We start from the raw sequence: 15,710 nt of genomic DNA, 5'->3' as shown, positions 1-15,710 counted from the left end.
CTACTACTACTACTACTAATGATAATAACAATATTAATAATAATAATGGATATGAAACATTGCTTGACTGTTTTGCACGTTCTATTTTGCTTTATTTAATTGGACAGCAGATAAAGACATGGTAAATACAACCAGGTAAACACACACACACACACACACACACACACACACACACACAGATTGAAGGAGATGGACTTGACGACACTGGAACAAAGAAGGGAGAGAGGAGATGTGATCACGCTGTATAAGTTGGTAAATAAGTTTGATGAGGTGGATAGAGAGGATCTCTTCTCAACTGTGAGGACACAGGGGCTGAGAGGACATGGAAAGAAACTTAATAAAGGAACCTGCTTGAGTGACTTGAAAAAGTAGGTTATAGTTTTCCACACAGAAGTGTTAACACATGGAACAGCTTGCAGGAAGAGGTGGTGGAGGCGAGCAGTGTCCACCAAATGAAGGAAAGGCTGGATGAATGTAGACATGGAGACGGGACTATTAGAGCTTAGCTCGGGCCACCTAGACTACAAATAGCTAAACACACACACACACACACACACACTTGTGAAAGCAGTGTAGCGGTACAGCGGTACAGTACCTATGATTTTTTTTTATATATATAGCCACGGACGCTAAATATATAGCTGCACCTTCCACCACCACACAACACCCAGCCGCACGTGCCCCAGTAATGAGATTCCCTTGTAGTTATGACAGAAATCGTTATTCTGTTTTGGTAATGGTGGAGAGGGAGGAAGGGAGACCCGAGCCCCAGACCAAGGCCGAGTAGTGCCTGGCGGGGCGTGTTGACGTGTGTGTGTGTGTGTTGGTGAGCAGCGTTCATTGCAAGGTGTGTTCCTCCATATTTACCGCATAAAATGAAGACAAAGATTCTTGTGTTGCCCTGTAATGTGTTGTTCTATGGCTGTGTTGTTGTCAGTGCTAAGAGGCTGGGGGAGGGAGAGGCTTAGTGAGGCAGACTATGGTGATGCCAAGGTTATTTACTTTGTTGAATCTCGTCGACTACGGACACAGCTGAGGTGGACCTCCGCTGCTTCCCACTGGCTCCTCTCCTCTTGCTGAAGGTTTGTAGAAAAGATATATGAAGAGATAGTGATGTTTCATAAAGTAGATTATGAGATACTGGCACGGACCTAAAACGAATCTTTACCAAGACGATTTCCGTTGCCACTTGGATAACCTGGCGCTGGTGGCTGGTCAGGTACTGTTGACAGCCACTTGTCCAGGTGGTACTTGAAGGTGTCGGGTGCTACTGCAGTCAGGTTCCTTATGCTGGGAGGCACTGCATTGAATAGGCGTGCTCCAGTGTGGGTGAAGCTGTTGTGCACGATGGTTTTCACTCTTGAGGACACACCTTCAGTCCTCTTGATGTAGCACAGCCTGCCGCGCCTTGGGTGGTGGTGCTCCTGGAGGCCGGCATTTAGTACCAGCTTCTCAAGTGTCTTCCACACGTACATGATGATGTACCTGTCTCAGCGCCGCTGTAGTGAGTAGAGATGCAGGTGCTGTAGCCTTTCCCAGTAGTTGAGGTGCTCCATACCCTCAATACGGCTGGTAAATGTTCTCTGCACTGCCTCTATCCTTGATATATCTCCCACTCTGTGTGGGGACCACAGCTGGCAGCAGTACTCCAGCCTAGGGAGCACCAAGGATTTCCAGTGTCAGCATACAGTCCTGTTTCCTAGTTCTGAAGGTGCGTAGTATCCAACCAGTGAGTCCTTGGGCTGTTGCTGTGATCTTGTTGTAGTGCAACGTGAAGGTGTCGTCATCACTCACATACACTCCAAGATCCTTGACGTGGTGTTTGCTTTCGATGGTTTGCTGGTTGCAGATGTAACTTGTTGTGGTCTTCAGCTCCTGTAGTGGGCTATATCTAAGTACCTCAAATTTGTCACTGTTTAGCAGCATGTTGTTCTCCTCTGCCCAAGTTATCACTCGGTCCACGTCAGCTTGTAGCAGGGCAGTGTCACTGTGGGCTTGTACATGTTTAAGGTTCCTCGTGTCATCTCCGAAGGATGTGGCCTTGGCATGCTGGAGATCTTGATCGATGTCTTGTATCATGACCAGGAACAGGAGTGGTCCCAGCACCAAGCCTTGAGGAACGCCACTTTTGAAACATTTGAAACATTTTATTATACTTGCAATTTGTATACATAGGTCGATATAACATAAATTTGTTGTGCAAGTAGCCCATAGGAAGCTAGAGCTTTTGGGGCAACAATTGGTATGTATTAATGTTTTTTTTTTCTTTTTCTGGACATGTATAGTACTAAATTTTTTGGCCCAAGTAACATTAGATAAAGTATTCAAAATAATAATCTAACAATACTAGTATTACTAGTAAAAAGACAATAATGATAATAATGAAATAATAATGATATTGATGATAATAATGATTAATAATGATAATAGTAATAATAATAAAAGTAATAATGATAATATATCACCTCTGTTTACGTTCTTCTCTAATAACATCATCATCATCATCATCATAATAATAATAATAATAATAATAATAATAATACCTATCATTACTACAATGATGATGATGATACACAGCAGTTGTACTAATAATAATAGAATGACAACAATAATAATAATGGTAATAATACTGATAATAATAATAATAATAATAATAATAATAATAATAATAATAATAATAGCAATAATAATAGCAATAATAATAATAATAATAATAATAATAATAATAGTAATAATAATAATAATAATTGACTGGGCTGGGTCGAGATAAACTGCCCTGGACTGACACTTGTTGAGTTCGGCCTGTGAGGAAACTGGATCCATTTTCCTAGGTTACCACTGATACCATGAGCCCTGAGTTTGTGTAGCAGTAGCCCATGGTCCACCTTATCGAAGGCCTTGGCGAAGTCTAGGTAGATGACGTCTGCGTTCCTGCCCTCCTGCACTGCCTCGAGTATTCCTTGGTGGTGCTTCTGTAGCTGTGAGAGACAAGAACGACCTCTCCTAAATCCGTGCTGTCCCTCGTTTAAGGTGTTCCTCTTTTCTAGGTGGTCGACGAGCTTTGTGCAGATGATCTCTGTTATTTTAATGAGGTGTGATGTTAAGACCACAGGACGGTAATTCTTGGCTTGTCCTCTGCTGCCACCTTTGTGGATGGGAGTTACTATCCCGGTCTTTAGTAGTGGTGGGACTGTCGCTTCACTTAGTGATTTGTGCCACAGTAGCTGAAGTGGTTTTGCCAGTTCATTCCTGCAGTTTCTTAGCAGTATGGCATGGAAACCGTCCTGTCCTGCTGCTGAGTCCGGTGCAATACTGTTGATGGCTGCTACAATGTCCCCGGTTTCTAATTCTATATCGGTGAACAGCTGGTGATCTTCTGTTGGGGCTTGGAAGAAGGAGATAGGGTCTGTTACCATCTTGTTCGGCAGTGGGGTGCTGAAGACACTGTCGTACTGTTGGCGGAGCAGCTCAGCCATTCCTTTGGGCAGCTCACAGTCTCATTACCGTCCGTTATCAGAGGGCCTACTGGGGCGCGTCCGTTGAGTTTTTTCCGGGCGTACGTGAAGAAGTATTTTGAGTTCTCCTTGATGTTTGACACTGCCCTTCTTTCATCTCTGGCTCTCTCTTCCTCATGGGATTCCATCAGTTGATGTTCCAAGGAATCTAGCTGGTCTTGAATCCGACTCCTTGTTGTTGTGTGGTGCTCTGGAACACTGAGTAATTTTTTCTTCAGAGTTGACCTTTTTCTCATTAGGATTTTCCTGTCCCTTGGGATGAGCTGCTTTGTCCGGTTACCTTTCCGTGGGGTCCACTGTTTGCAGATGTCCAGGGCCTTTTCCTGTAGGAGCATCAGTGAGGTGTTAACATCCTTCCCTGTCATTAGCGCTTCCCAGTCGACAAGTTCAAGCTCCGTTCGGATTTGGTCCCAGTTCACCTTTAGGCTGACACCACCAGCTTGTAACCTTCATGGCAGCAATCAAGACTCACTCCTTCGCTACAATGTTAAGAACATAAGAACGCAGGAGTCTACAAGAGGCCGGTAGGCCTGTATGAGGCAGCTCCTTTGACCCTAAGCTCCTGTGTATCTAACCCCATCTAATATCGCTGTCCATGAATTTATCTAGTCTATTTTTGAATGTGACAATTGTATTGGCACTCACCACATGACTGCTAAGCCTATTCCACTCATCCACCACCCTGTTAGTAAACCAATTTTTGCCTATGTCCCTGTTGAATCTGAATTTATCCAGTTTAAACCCATTACTTCGTGTCCTACCCGGTTCTCTTACCAACAAAACCTTATGAATGTCTCCCTTATTAAAGTCCTTCATCCATTTATAAACCTCGATCATGTCTCCACGCACCCTTCGCCTTTCTAGAGAATGCAAGTTTAACTGTTTGAGTCTTTCCTCGTATGGCAAGTTTCTCAACCCCTGAATCATCTTAGTCATCCTCCTCTGTTGTATGAACAAGTGCACCCAGGATTACTTATGGAGGCTAACATCATTATAGTGTTGGCGGCCCTGCGATGGTGACGCTCATCATCAGCGGCAGTAAATGTGAACACCAACGAGAGTGTCTGTGCCATCCAAGGATGGGCTGTCTTGGGTGGTGGGCCAGTGTCTGTGGGAGGGCTGTCCTGGGTGGTGGGCCAGTGTGTGTCATACCGGAAAGTTCCTACTTATCCTACAATGATGCTTTAAAATGTTCTGTGGTGCAGCAGTAACACAACAGTAACCTCGTGAACTCTATATCCAACCCCACCTGGCAGGGTTACTCGTAGGAAGCTCAGGAAATGGTCCTTGCCATAGGCCTAAAGAGGTGCGGCCAGCAAGAAAGTGGCCGTACTCTGCTCTGCTGCGGCTTGTGCGGGACCCCTGATTCTTGTCAAGAATTTGGGGGTAGTCTTGAAAATCTGATGCGCTAAAACAAGAAATGCAAAAATTTCCCTAGATTTGGGAAAATTCTTGCTCGGTCCAGGGTAATTCTTGATCGCCAGACGATATCTTATGATGGAGAGTGAGCAAGACACTTATGTGAGCTTTATTCCTAGGAAATTTGGGAAGATTTACCCTGAGGAAGAGAAATACTATGAGGTAACCCATGATAGGAGGGCATACATAGGAAGAGTTCTAAAAGTTTGTATAACCAGTGTAACAATTAAATTCTTAGAGAGAGGATGAACACTCAGTAGGACTGGCCCAAACGTGGTTATGTTGGTGAGGTTAGTAAGACACACTTGATCAGTGGACCAGTGCTGTTGTCAGGCACACCGCCTTTAACAATTAGAAGGATTGATAAAGCTTCTGCTGACTTTAAAATGCATGTAAAACACAGCATGATGGAACCACTTCCCTGGCATTTACAGAAAGTAACAATACGTAGGTTACTTCTCTTTTTTACTAGCTACCCGGGATACAAATTCATCATGATATTTTCCAGAGGGGAAAAAAAACAGGTACCTAAATGTCTGAAAGGTGGGTATTTTTGTTTGAAGTGATCTTGATTCATTCAGATGTCAAGTCAATTCAACAACAAGTAAGAGGATGTTCGTTTATTTACCATACAAAACAGTTTTTACACCTGTCTCAGTTCACCCCAAGAAGTGTCTCAATTCACCCCAAGAAGTGTCTCAATTCACCCCAAGAAGTGTCTCAATTCACCCCAAGAAGTGTCTCAATTCACCCCAAGAAGTGTCTCAATTCACCCCAAGAAGTGTTTCAATTCACCCCAAGAGGTGTCTCAATTCACCCCAAGAAGTGTTTCAATTCACCCCAAGAAGTGTTTCAATTCACCCCAAGAAGTGTCTCAATTCACCCCAAGAAGTGTTTCAATTCACCCCAAGAAGTGTCTCAATTCATCCCAAGAAGTGTTTCAATTCACCCCAAGAAGTGTCTCAATTCACCCCAAGAAGTGTTTCAATTCACCCCAAGAAGTGTCTCAATTCATCCCAAGAAGTGTTTCAATTCACCCCAAGAAGTGTTTCAATTCACCCCAAGAAGTGTCTCAATTCACCCCAAGAAGTGTTTCAATTCACCCCAAGAAGTGTTTCAATTCACCCCAAGAAGTGTCTCAGTTCACCCCAAGAAGTGTTTCAATTCACCCCAAGAAGTGTCTCTATTCACCCCAAGAAGTGTCTCAATTCACCCCAAGAAGTGTTTCAATTCACCCCAAGAAGTGTCTCAATTCACCCCAAGAAGTGTTTCCATTCACCCCAAGAAGTGTTTCAATTCACCCCAAGAAGTGTCTCAATTCACCCCAAGAAGTGTTTCAATTCACCCCAAGAAGTGTCTCAGTTCACCCCAAGAAGTGTTTCAATTCACCCCAAGAAGTGTCTCAATTCACCCCAAGAAGTGTCTCAATTCACCCCAAGAAGTGTTTCAATTCACCCCAAGAAGTGTCTCAATTCACCCCAAGAAGTGTTTCAATTCACCCCAAGAAGTGTTTCAATTCACCCCAAGAAGTGTTTCAATTCACCCCAAGAAGTGTCTCAATTCACCCAAAGAAGTGTTTCAATTCAATTCACCCCAAGAAGTGTCTCTATTCACCCCAAGAAGTGTCTCAGTTCTCCCCAAGAAGTGTCTCAATTCATCCCAAGAAGTGTTTCAATTCACCCCAAGAAGTGTCTCAGCTCATGCCATTTTCCTTGACTGAATCAAAGTGACTGTTTACTTTATGTAAAAAATAAATACATAAAGTTTTGTACACTTGCACATGAATTGGTCACCTGCCCTCCATACTCAACTTGAATATAAACTGCTTCACTCTTAGGCTGCGTCTACACCAAGCGAGTCGCGTCGAGTCGACCTGACGCGTCAACCTGAGTCAAGTCAGCGCTCAGTGACCCGTTTGATTTCATGGAGAATGGATGCATAGTCTTGTTTATTTTTTATTTATTTATCTTATTTATTTTGTTCGCTATTGTTCTTTTTTTTTCTTTTCTATTGGTGTTTTTCTTTTTCTTTTCTTTTTATTTCTTTTCTTGCTGTTGTTTATCTTCTTTTATTTATTTTTTATTTTTTTCCCATGATGCTTTTGTTGGTGTTGGTTGGTCTGGGTGAGCCGCTTTCCTCCCAGAGGAGATCAGCGAGTTGTGATTTACTTCATGTTTTTGGTGACGGGTATAATTTCTTGGCGTACGCTTGAGTATGATTGAACGTAATTAATGCTATATGAATGGTGCACATTGTTATTTACAAACATTGTAAATATACATATTAAGTATATGTATATACCTCCTCCTCCATGTCCCTTGTCCTACTAACATAGCATTGTGATAGGCCCCAATATTAACAGTTTGTGCATTGTATGTACATACATATGTATGAGTGGTTGAGTGAGTGGTGTGCATGCTTTAGGATTATACGTAAAACTGAAAACTTCTTTCCATAAAGTGGGAATGACATCATGATCCCGGTGGTTGGGGTCACTGGAATCATAAATAACAGGGCCCTCTTGAACTGTTGATTAGGAGTGCCTCCAGCATACTTGAAGACACCACGGCAGACTCGCTGTAACCGTCGTCAAAAATAGGTCCAGCTCTATATGTGACTCAATGCGATGCAAAACAACGTGATGTGGCTCGACGCATCCGGTGTAAACGGTTTCTTTAAAAAACCCATATAAATCAGTGTTGAAACTTGGGTAGCGATTCATGATGCATCATGAATTGTCATGACGCGACATGACATGACTCAATGTGTGTCTCAAACGCAGCCGTATGGTTTAGAGGACAGAACCAAATAAGGGAAAAATGTCTCAATTCCCCCCACTCGACACTACTCCTTGGTCTTTCTCTGCCTCTGTGGTGGATAGTGGAGTGTCTCCCATGTGGTTTTGGTGTGCTGGATATCCCCTCCCAAGGTGCAGGACTTTACATTTCTCTTCACTGAATTGTAGCAGACACTTTTTGTTCCATTCCTGTAGCTTGGTGAGATCATCTGGTAGAAAATCCACAGTCAAGGGGTTAAACATTGTTTTTAATGTGTTATACGCACTCACAGAATGCTACTGTCATCTATTAGCATTATTCCTAATGAGAATAGATGCATATTAAATTCCAATTATGGAAAATTTACTTGAAAAAATCTTTCCAAGAACCAAAGTGTATAAGTTATGCGTATGTATAACTTATGTATGCATGGTACCGATATTTATGTACATTATGTATTATACTTGTGTATGAGTTGTGAAGTGCCACCTTCCCTGGTTTTCCTTCCCTTCCCTTCCTGTCCCATCCCACACAATCAGAGCATCAAGGCTCCACAGTACAATAAGGTAATTTTGTTTGGTTCAAATTTTTCTTGCTCTTTCTAATAGCTGTCAATGTTTCCACAGCCACGTACGTGTGCCTGTGTTGTCCAGCAGAGGCCGGAGGGGTCTGTGAACAGCAGCGGCACCAGCCAGGTGCTGGAGTGGTGCCAGGACTCATCCATGGTGGTGGTTGGTGTGTGAACAGCAGCGGCACCAGCCAGGTGCTGGAGTGGTGCCAGGACACATCCATGGTGGTGGTTGGTCTGTGAACAGCAGCAGCACCAGCCAGGTGCTGGAGTGGTGCCAGGACACATCCATGGTGGTGGTTGGTGTGTGAACAGCAGCGGCACCAGCCAGGTGCTGGAGTGGTGCCAGGACACATCCATGGTGGTGGTTGGTGTGTGAACAGCAGCAGCACCAGCCAGGTGCTGGAGTGGTGCCAGGACACATCCATGGTGGTGGTTGGTGTGTGAACAGCAGCAGCACCAGCCAGGTGCTTGTGTGGTGCCAGGACACATCCATGGTGGTGGTTGGTGTGTGAACAGCAGCAGCACCAGCCAGGTGCTGGAGTGGTGCCAGGACTCATCCATGGTGGTGGTTGGTGTGTGAACAGCAGCAGCACCAGCCAGGTGCTGGAGTGGTGCCAGGGCACATCCATGGTGGTGGTTGGCATAAGTGTTTCAGGCTGGGCCTCATAAACCAAAACCTTTCGCCCCCCAAGCACACACACTTGACAAGGCTTTCCTAGGATTTGTGGGGGTCATTTCCATGGCCTGGTTTATGAATTGGTGCTCCCTTTGTATGTTGATCACTGCCCCTATAAAAGAGCGAATAGATGAGCTGCCTTCAAACCAAATATAATAGAATAGAGATAAAAGAGTATATGTAGTCAGTCGGTGTAGTTGTTGTAGCTGTGGAGACAGAAAGCAATCTTGTACGTTAATCACCCAATGACTTGCAGACCAACAAGAATCGGCTGATCTTATACTCTATCGTGGCTGATGAGTCTCGGCGGGAGGTTTACGAGCAGAGGGACCTGCCAGCCCCCCCCTCAAGTGGGAGTCTTCCAGCCTGTATGCCTGTGAGCCCGTCCGCCTCTCATGATCTCCACGGTGAGTGCTGGGATGGATTTTGCCGCTCCTCAGAACCTTGGGGAGTAACACAGGAAAATGTCGGCCATTCTTAGTTTTTACCACAAAATGTCATGTCAAGGTTACAGCAATTGTGTTACTGTGAGTGACAGCAACTCTTTCCCTTCCCTTCCCTTCCCTTTCTCTACCAATTGTGTTACTGTGAGTGGCGGCAACTCTTTCCCTTCCCTTCCCTTCCCTTTCTCTACCAATTGTGTTACTGTGAGTGGCGGCAATTCTTTCCCTTCCCTTCCCTTCCCTTCTCATCCCTTTCTTTTCCAATTAATTTCCCTCCCATCCTTCCCGTTCCCTTCCCCTTCCTTCCCTTCTCATCCCTTTCTCTAGCAATTCGTTTCCCTCCCCTCCCTTCCCTTTCTTTCCGTTTCTTCCCATCCTTTCCTTGCCATCTCTTCATCCTTTCCCCTCCTTCCCCTGCTTTCCCTTTCCTTCTCTTCTCCTCCCTTCCCTTCCCTTCCCATCCTTTCCTACCAATTCATATCCCTCCCCTTCCTTTCCTTTCCTTCCCATCCTTTCCTTTCCATTTCTTCATCTATTCCCCTCCATCCCTTCCCATCCCTTCCTTTCCCTTCCTACCTTTTCATTTCCCTCCCCTTTCCCTTCCCGTCAATGCCTTCATTTTGTTGGTGTTTTTCAGGCTTTTCAGACCGAGGTGAACAGAGGCGTGACTGAGCTGGTGTGTCTAAGGGAGGAGCTGATGGTTGCCACTGTGCCGGGCCATACCCAGCGGCTGTGTTGGGACGGCTCCGTCAACTACAGCCACAAGCTGCGTGGACCTGCAGCGCGTCCCATTCTGCAATGATCAGCTGGCAGTGAAGGGTGAGTCTCCGAGGCTCTTGACTTTGTGGACCATAGCCATTATTTTTAAACATAAGCTCCCCGGTTCTCCTGTTTGAAAAGCCTCTCACTGTAGAAGTTAACCTGACCTAGCCTAACAAATCCCCAAACAGTTACTACAGGCCTTGACTCAGAAAATTCATATATGCTTCCCTGTTAATGAGACTTTCTATACAACAAAGTGAGGTCATTCTTTGTTGATTTAAACCATAAGGTGCTGGCTATCATGTATTTGAAGATACCCTAAACTTAACCCAACAAAACCCCAAACAGTTAATATAGATCTTGAGTCAGAAAAATCATATATGCTTCCTTACTTTCTATACAACAAAGTGACATCATTCTTCAGGTAAGGTCAGGTCTTTAGGGGCTGTGGTATGTGTGGGGGGAGTCCGGTGTGTTTAGTCTTGCCCTGCAGCGGTGCCCCTAGAGGCTCCGGGGGTGCATGTGGTGGACCTGGCGTGTTCCCCGGTGGTGGTCCTCAGCGACGGCAGGGCAGCTTTCCTCACCGCCTCAAATTTGATCCTGATGTGAGTTATTCACTTACTATGCAGGACTGTTTTGTTGATGTTGTTTTATGTTTTGACGTAAAGCTGCCTCCCTAGCTGTAAGAAGTAATTATACCTTCTAAAACAGCCTGTCCTTGAAGTATACATGTTGTTTTGTATAGATTTTTCATTGTAATCTCTATTTTTTTTGTGCCCTTGGCCTGTACCAAGACTCATGAAGGTTTAGCAATGAGGATCAAAGGGAAGGATGGTGTGCACTGAGTCACTAACATTTTTGGAACGAAGGTTTGCAGGAGACTAGTGAGCATGTGGGTAGTCTTGAGCCACTCAGCGGTGACTGAAAAATCCCAGCTTGTGGCGGTGGGCAGGACATGAACCCACACCCTCCTGGATATGGTGCCAGCATGCTGACCACTCAGCCACCTCCACCTCACAGTTCCCAGGGCGTGGTGTGCCTGGACCCCGGTGAGTGAGGCAACAGGCGGCCTGGAGGTGTCCCACATTATGGTGCCCTCAGACAGAGGCTACGGAGGAAGGGTCACCAGGGCCAGTGGGTGAGTGTCCCTTACCTAATCCATCACTATTTGTCTTACACCCCATTGCTGAGAGTGTTTGTTCAATGTGAGACTAATAATGTACCCAAAGATATATTAAACACTTCTTTCCTGTGTATACACAAGGCTGTTTTGATGCACAGAGATGCAGCTCTTTGAGGCTCCTTTATCTTTGTTTGAGGTTCTGAGGGCCAAGGCTCAAGAGGAAATTAGGTTGTAAAAGTGTGTTCATCCCTTTGCTGTGTGTTTATCTAAGCTTCTGTGGGCCACAGCTAAATAGAAAGGAGGTGTTGAGTGTTTCCATTCCTTTGCTGTGTGTTTGTTTAAGCTTCTGTGGAACAAAGCTAAATAGAAAGGAGGTGTTGAGTGTTTCCATTCCTTTGCTGTGTGTTTATCTAAGCTTCTGTGGGCCAAAGCTAAATAGAAAGGAGGTGTTGAGTGTTTCCATTCCTTTGCTGTGTGTTTAAGCTTCTGTGGGCCAAAGCTAAATAGAAAGGTGTTGAGTGTTTCCATTCCTTTGCTGTGTGTTTATCTAAGCTTCTGTGGGCCAAAGCTAAATAGAAAGGAGGTGTTGAGTGTTTCCATTCCTTTGCTGTGTGTTTATCTAAGCTTCTGTGGGCCAAAGCTAAATAGAAAGGAGGTGTTGAGTGTTTCCATTCCTTTGCTGTGTGTTTATCTAAGCTTCTGTGGGCCAAAGCTAAATAGAAAGGAGGTGTTGAGTGTTTCCATTCCTTTGCTGTGTGTTTATCTAAGCTTCTGTGGGCCAAAGCTAAATAGAAAGGAGGTGTTGAGTGTTTCCATTCCTTTGCTGTGTGTTTATCTAAGCTTCTGTGGGCCAAAGCTAAATAGAAAGGAGGTGTTGAGTGTTTCCATTCCTTTGCTGTCTGTATCTAAGCTTCTGTGGGCCAAGGCATGAAAGGTGGTAAAAGTGCTTCTATGCATTTGCTGTTTTTATTCAAGCTTCTGTCAGTCAAGACTCAAGAAAAGAAGGGAGTAATAGTGCTTCTATTACTTTGCTTTGTCTTTATTTATCTATTTATTTACATATTCTCATCCCTTTGTTTTCATGAAGTGGGCTCCTGAAGGCACTGTGCTGGGCATGAGCTGGACAGGAGGAGGATTGCTGCTGTGGAGTGCATTTGGCTCCCTGCTGACTGTGTCTGCGCTGGGACCACTCCGAGGACCCACTGTCTCTTGCCATTACTATAACCAATATGGTAAGTAGCAGGGGGGTGGAGCGCAGTCACTGGAGTCGCCTACTTTTGGCCAGAGTCAAAGTCGCTAAAATTATCTCAACACCTTTATGACAAAACAGCTGCTTCTTCCTCTTAATGAAAATTGGTTAGGTTAAGTTAGGTTAGGTTAGGCTTGCTGGTTCTTCCTCATAATGAAGATTGGTTAGGTTAGGTTAGGCTAGCTGGTTCTTCCTCATAATGAAGATTGGTTAGGTTAGGCTAGCTGGTTCTTCCTCATAATGAAGATTGGTTAGGTTAGGTTAGGCTAGCTGCTTCTTCATCATAATGAAGATTGGTTAGGTTAGGTTAGGCTAGCTGGTTCTTCCTCATAATGAAGATTGGTTAGGTTAGGTTAGCTGGTTCTTCCTCATAATGAAGATTGGTTAGTCATTCTTAAAGCCATACAAAGGCCATGGAAGCCTTCAGAAATGTTTGCAAACTTTGCTTATTCTAAAAACTTGCTCCAGGCATGTCAAACTACGTATTTAATTGAGGCAAACTACTTGTGTGTCTTACGGTCATATTCTTTATACATTTCAGCGCCCAATCACATGTATTTGACAAGGCTTTCGTAGGAGTTTGGGGCATTTCCAGGGGTAGTTTTATGACCCTGGTGGTAGTTTGACCCTTTTTCTGTACCATGAACCTAAGAAACATATTTGACTAGGCTTTCATAGGAGTTTTGAACATTCCCATATCCAAAACTGATAGCTTGAGTAAAAGTCATATGCATCGGGGCACACTATACTAAGGTTAACATCACTTTGTTGTTTTCTGCCTGTCTGTTTCTCTCCCCAGTTCCACAGCGCCCAGATGACTCCCATCGTGCTGGCGTCAAGCTGTGAGGCTGTGCTGCACCGTGAGCCACAAGCTCCACCTGAGCCACGCCCTCTGGCTCCACAGTGGGGTTCACGGCACACGCGCGTGGCTCCCTTTGTTCCCAAACTCCTCGGACAAGTCCCACACCTTCATGGCCCGGAGAATCACGCTGCCCTTCACTCCATGCGTCCATACAGCCGCTGGGAAGGTGACGCTTAACTTGACTAATCATTTTCGTGTGTAATCTTTTATACTTCGCACACGGCAGGTTTTGCTGTTGAAGAATTAAGACTTTTCTCAAGGGAATCATGGACAGTATTTCCCTTTAGTGCTAAACAAAAGGATTAATGTGAATGCAGTGTGTACAGTTTGGGTCCCTCCCTAACCCTCCTCACCTCACTGAGTCCCACAATATTCAAGCAGTCAAGTTTGTATTATTATTATTATTATTATTATTATTATTATTATTATTATTATTATTATTATTATTATTATTATTATTATTATTATTTTTACAGTAGAGGAAGTAAGTCAAGGTCAAAACAATAACTGCGCTAAACTAAACCAATCCCTCTAATCACTGCCCCTATGAAAGAGTGTACAGATGAGTGGCATTTAGCAGCATTCAGTGCTCGATGGCTCCTCCATAAACACTGACAAATCAGCTTCCATTACGCTGGCTATCCTTGCACCCGTGCACTGGAGTGACTCTGACTGGCACTGTAATGAGGCACTCCTTCACTGCTGCCTGGCACTAAGGGATGTCTGTGGAACCTTATGTTGATGTAGTGAAGGAGGTAGGTAGCCAGCATCCCACATGGCTGGTTTACGGCATTATTAGTGCAGAAAACATTGTCACGCTACTGCTCCTAGGCCCTGGGGGCATGGCTGGAGCTGTTAGTCAGGGTGGTATTACATAACTGGCCTGCAAGACTGTTCACCAGGGTTGGGATAATGACTCGGGAGACATAAATTTTCATGCCTCAGAAATCCTGCTGCCAAAGAGTTTGTATAGGAAGGCAAACCATACACCTCAACGTTCACTCAATGTTAGTGTTGATTTTGTTTCTGCAAGAGTTGTTACAGGAAGGGTTGCTTTAGGGAGAGTTGGTAGAGGAAGTGTTGGAGTATTGAAGAGGTGGTAGAGGAATTTTTGAAGAGTTAGTATATGAAGAATTGGTATAGGAAGTTTTGATTCTGTTTTTTGCAGTTGTTCCAAGAAGGGTTGCTACAGGAAGAGTTGGTATAGGAAGTGTTGGAGTATTGAAGAGTTAGTATAAGAAGAGTTGGTATAGGAAGTGTTGAAATATTGAAGAGTTAGTATAAGAAGAGTTGGTATAGGAAGTATTGAAGTATTGAAGAGTTAGTATAAGAAGAGTTGGTATAGGAAGTGTTGAAGAGTTGGTATAGGAACTATTGAAGAGCTAGTATAAGAAAAGTTGGTATAGGAAGTGTTGAAGTATTGAAGAGTTGGTATAGGAACTATTGAAGAGTTGGTATAGGAACTATTGAAGAGTTAGTATAAGAAGAGTTGGTATAGGAACTATTGAAGAGTTGGTATTGGAACTATTGAAGAGTTGGTATAGGAACTATTGAAGAGTTAGTATAAGAAGAGTTGGTATAGGAACTATTGAAGAGTTGGTATTGGAACTATTGAAGAGTTGGTATTGGAACTATTGAAGAGTTAGTATAAGAAGAGTTGGTATAGGAACTATTGAAGAGTTGGTATAGGAACTATTGAAGAGTTGGTATTGGAACTATTGAAGAGTTGGTATTGGAACTATTGAAGAGTTAGTATAAGAAGAGTTGGTATAGGAAGTGTTGAAGTATTGAAGAGTTGGTATTGGAACTATTGAAGAGTTAGTATAAGAAGAGTTGGAATAGGAAGTGTTGAAGTGTTGAAGAGTTGGTATTGGAACTATTGAAGAGTTAGTATAAGAAGAGTTGGTATAGGAAGTTTTTATTCTGCTTTTTGCAATAGTTGGTATGGGAAGACAGAGCATACATTTACACTTTTTCTATATGTTAGTTTTGATCATGTTTTTGTGGGCGGCAGCTGTCATGTTTGAGGAGGACATCCATCCTGCTGGCCGCCCAGACTGACGCCTCCTTGCCGGCCTGTGTACTACTGCCTCCCACCACCAGCCCCTCCCTGTGGCTGAATGCACTGTAAGTCATTCTTTATTGTGGTTCAATTTCGTTTTTGTGCGGTAGTGATAGGGTCTTGCCACTAATGAATATCAAAATAACACTTTTCAAAATGACACTAAATTAGAAGAGATTCTAAATTTCTACAATAATGTTTGGATTCTCTCAAATACCGTTTTTTTGGGGTGAGTCACGTTTGTCATGTTC

General features: G+C 43.9%; 1 protein-coding gene across 1 annotated transcript in view; it reads left to right on the top strand.

Annotated features, from left to right (window-relative positions):
• Window positions 1–642: 642 nt before the first annotated feature.
• Window positions 643–15,710, top strand: part of LOC126994894 (uncharacterized) — a 39,450-nt gene continuing 24,382 nt past the window's right edge. Inside the window, exons 1-10 of the mRNA XM_050854162.1 lie at window positions 643–1,082; window positions 8,338–8,474; window positions 8,543–8,746; window positions 8,815–9,365; window positions 10,039–10,220; window positions 10,588–10,768; window positions 11,184–11,301; window positions 12,374–12,518; window positions 13,335–13,563; window positions 15,412–15,524. Coding sequence (XP_050710119.1) covers window positions 13,507–13,563; window positions 15,412–15,524 — 170 coding nt within the window. The 5' untranslated portion in view covers window positions 643–1,082; window positions 8,338–8,474; window positions 8,543–8,746; ... (4 more) ...; window positions 12,374–12,518; window positions 13,335–13,506. The remainder of the gene's footprint in view (window positions 1,083–8,337; window positions 8,475–8,542; window positions 8,747–8,814; window positions 9,366–10,038; window positions 10,221–10,587; window positions 10,769–11,183; window positions 11,302–12,373; window positions 12,519–13,334; window positions 13,564–15,411; window positions 15,525–15,710) is intronic.

This window comes from Eriocheir sinensis, unplaced genomic scaffold (genome assembly GCF_024679095.1).
Source record: "Eriocheir sinensis breed Jianghai 21 unplaced genomic scaffold, ASM2467909v1 Scaffold91, whole genome shotgun sequence".
NCBI classification, from domain to species: domain Eukaryota; kingdom Metazoa; phylum Arthropoda; class Malacostraca; order Decapoda; family Varunidae; genus Eriocheir; species Eriocheir sinensis.
The sequence above is the reverse complement of the archived record's forward strand: the minus strand, read 5'-3'. Positions and strand labels throughout refer to the sequence as shown.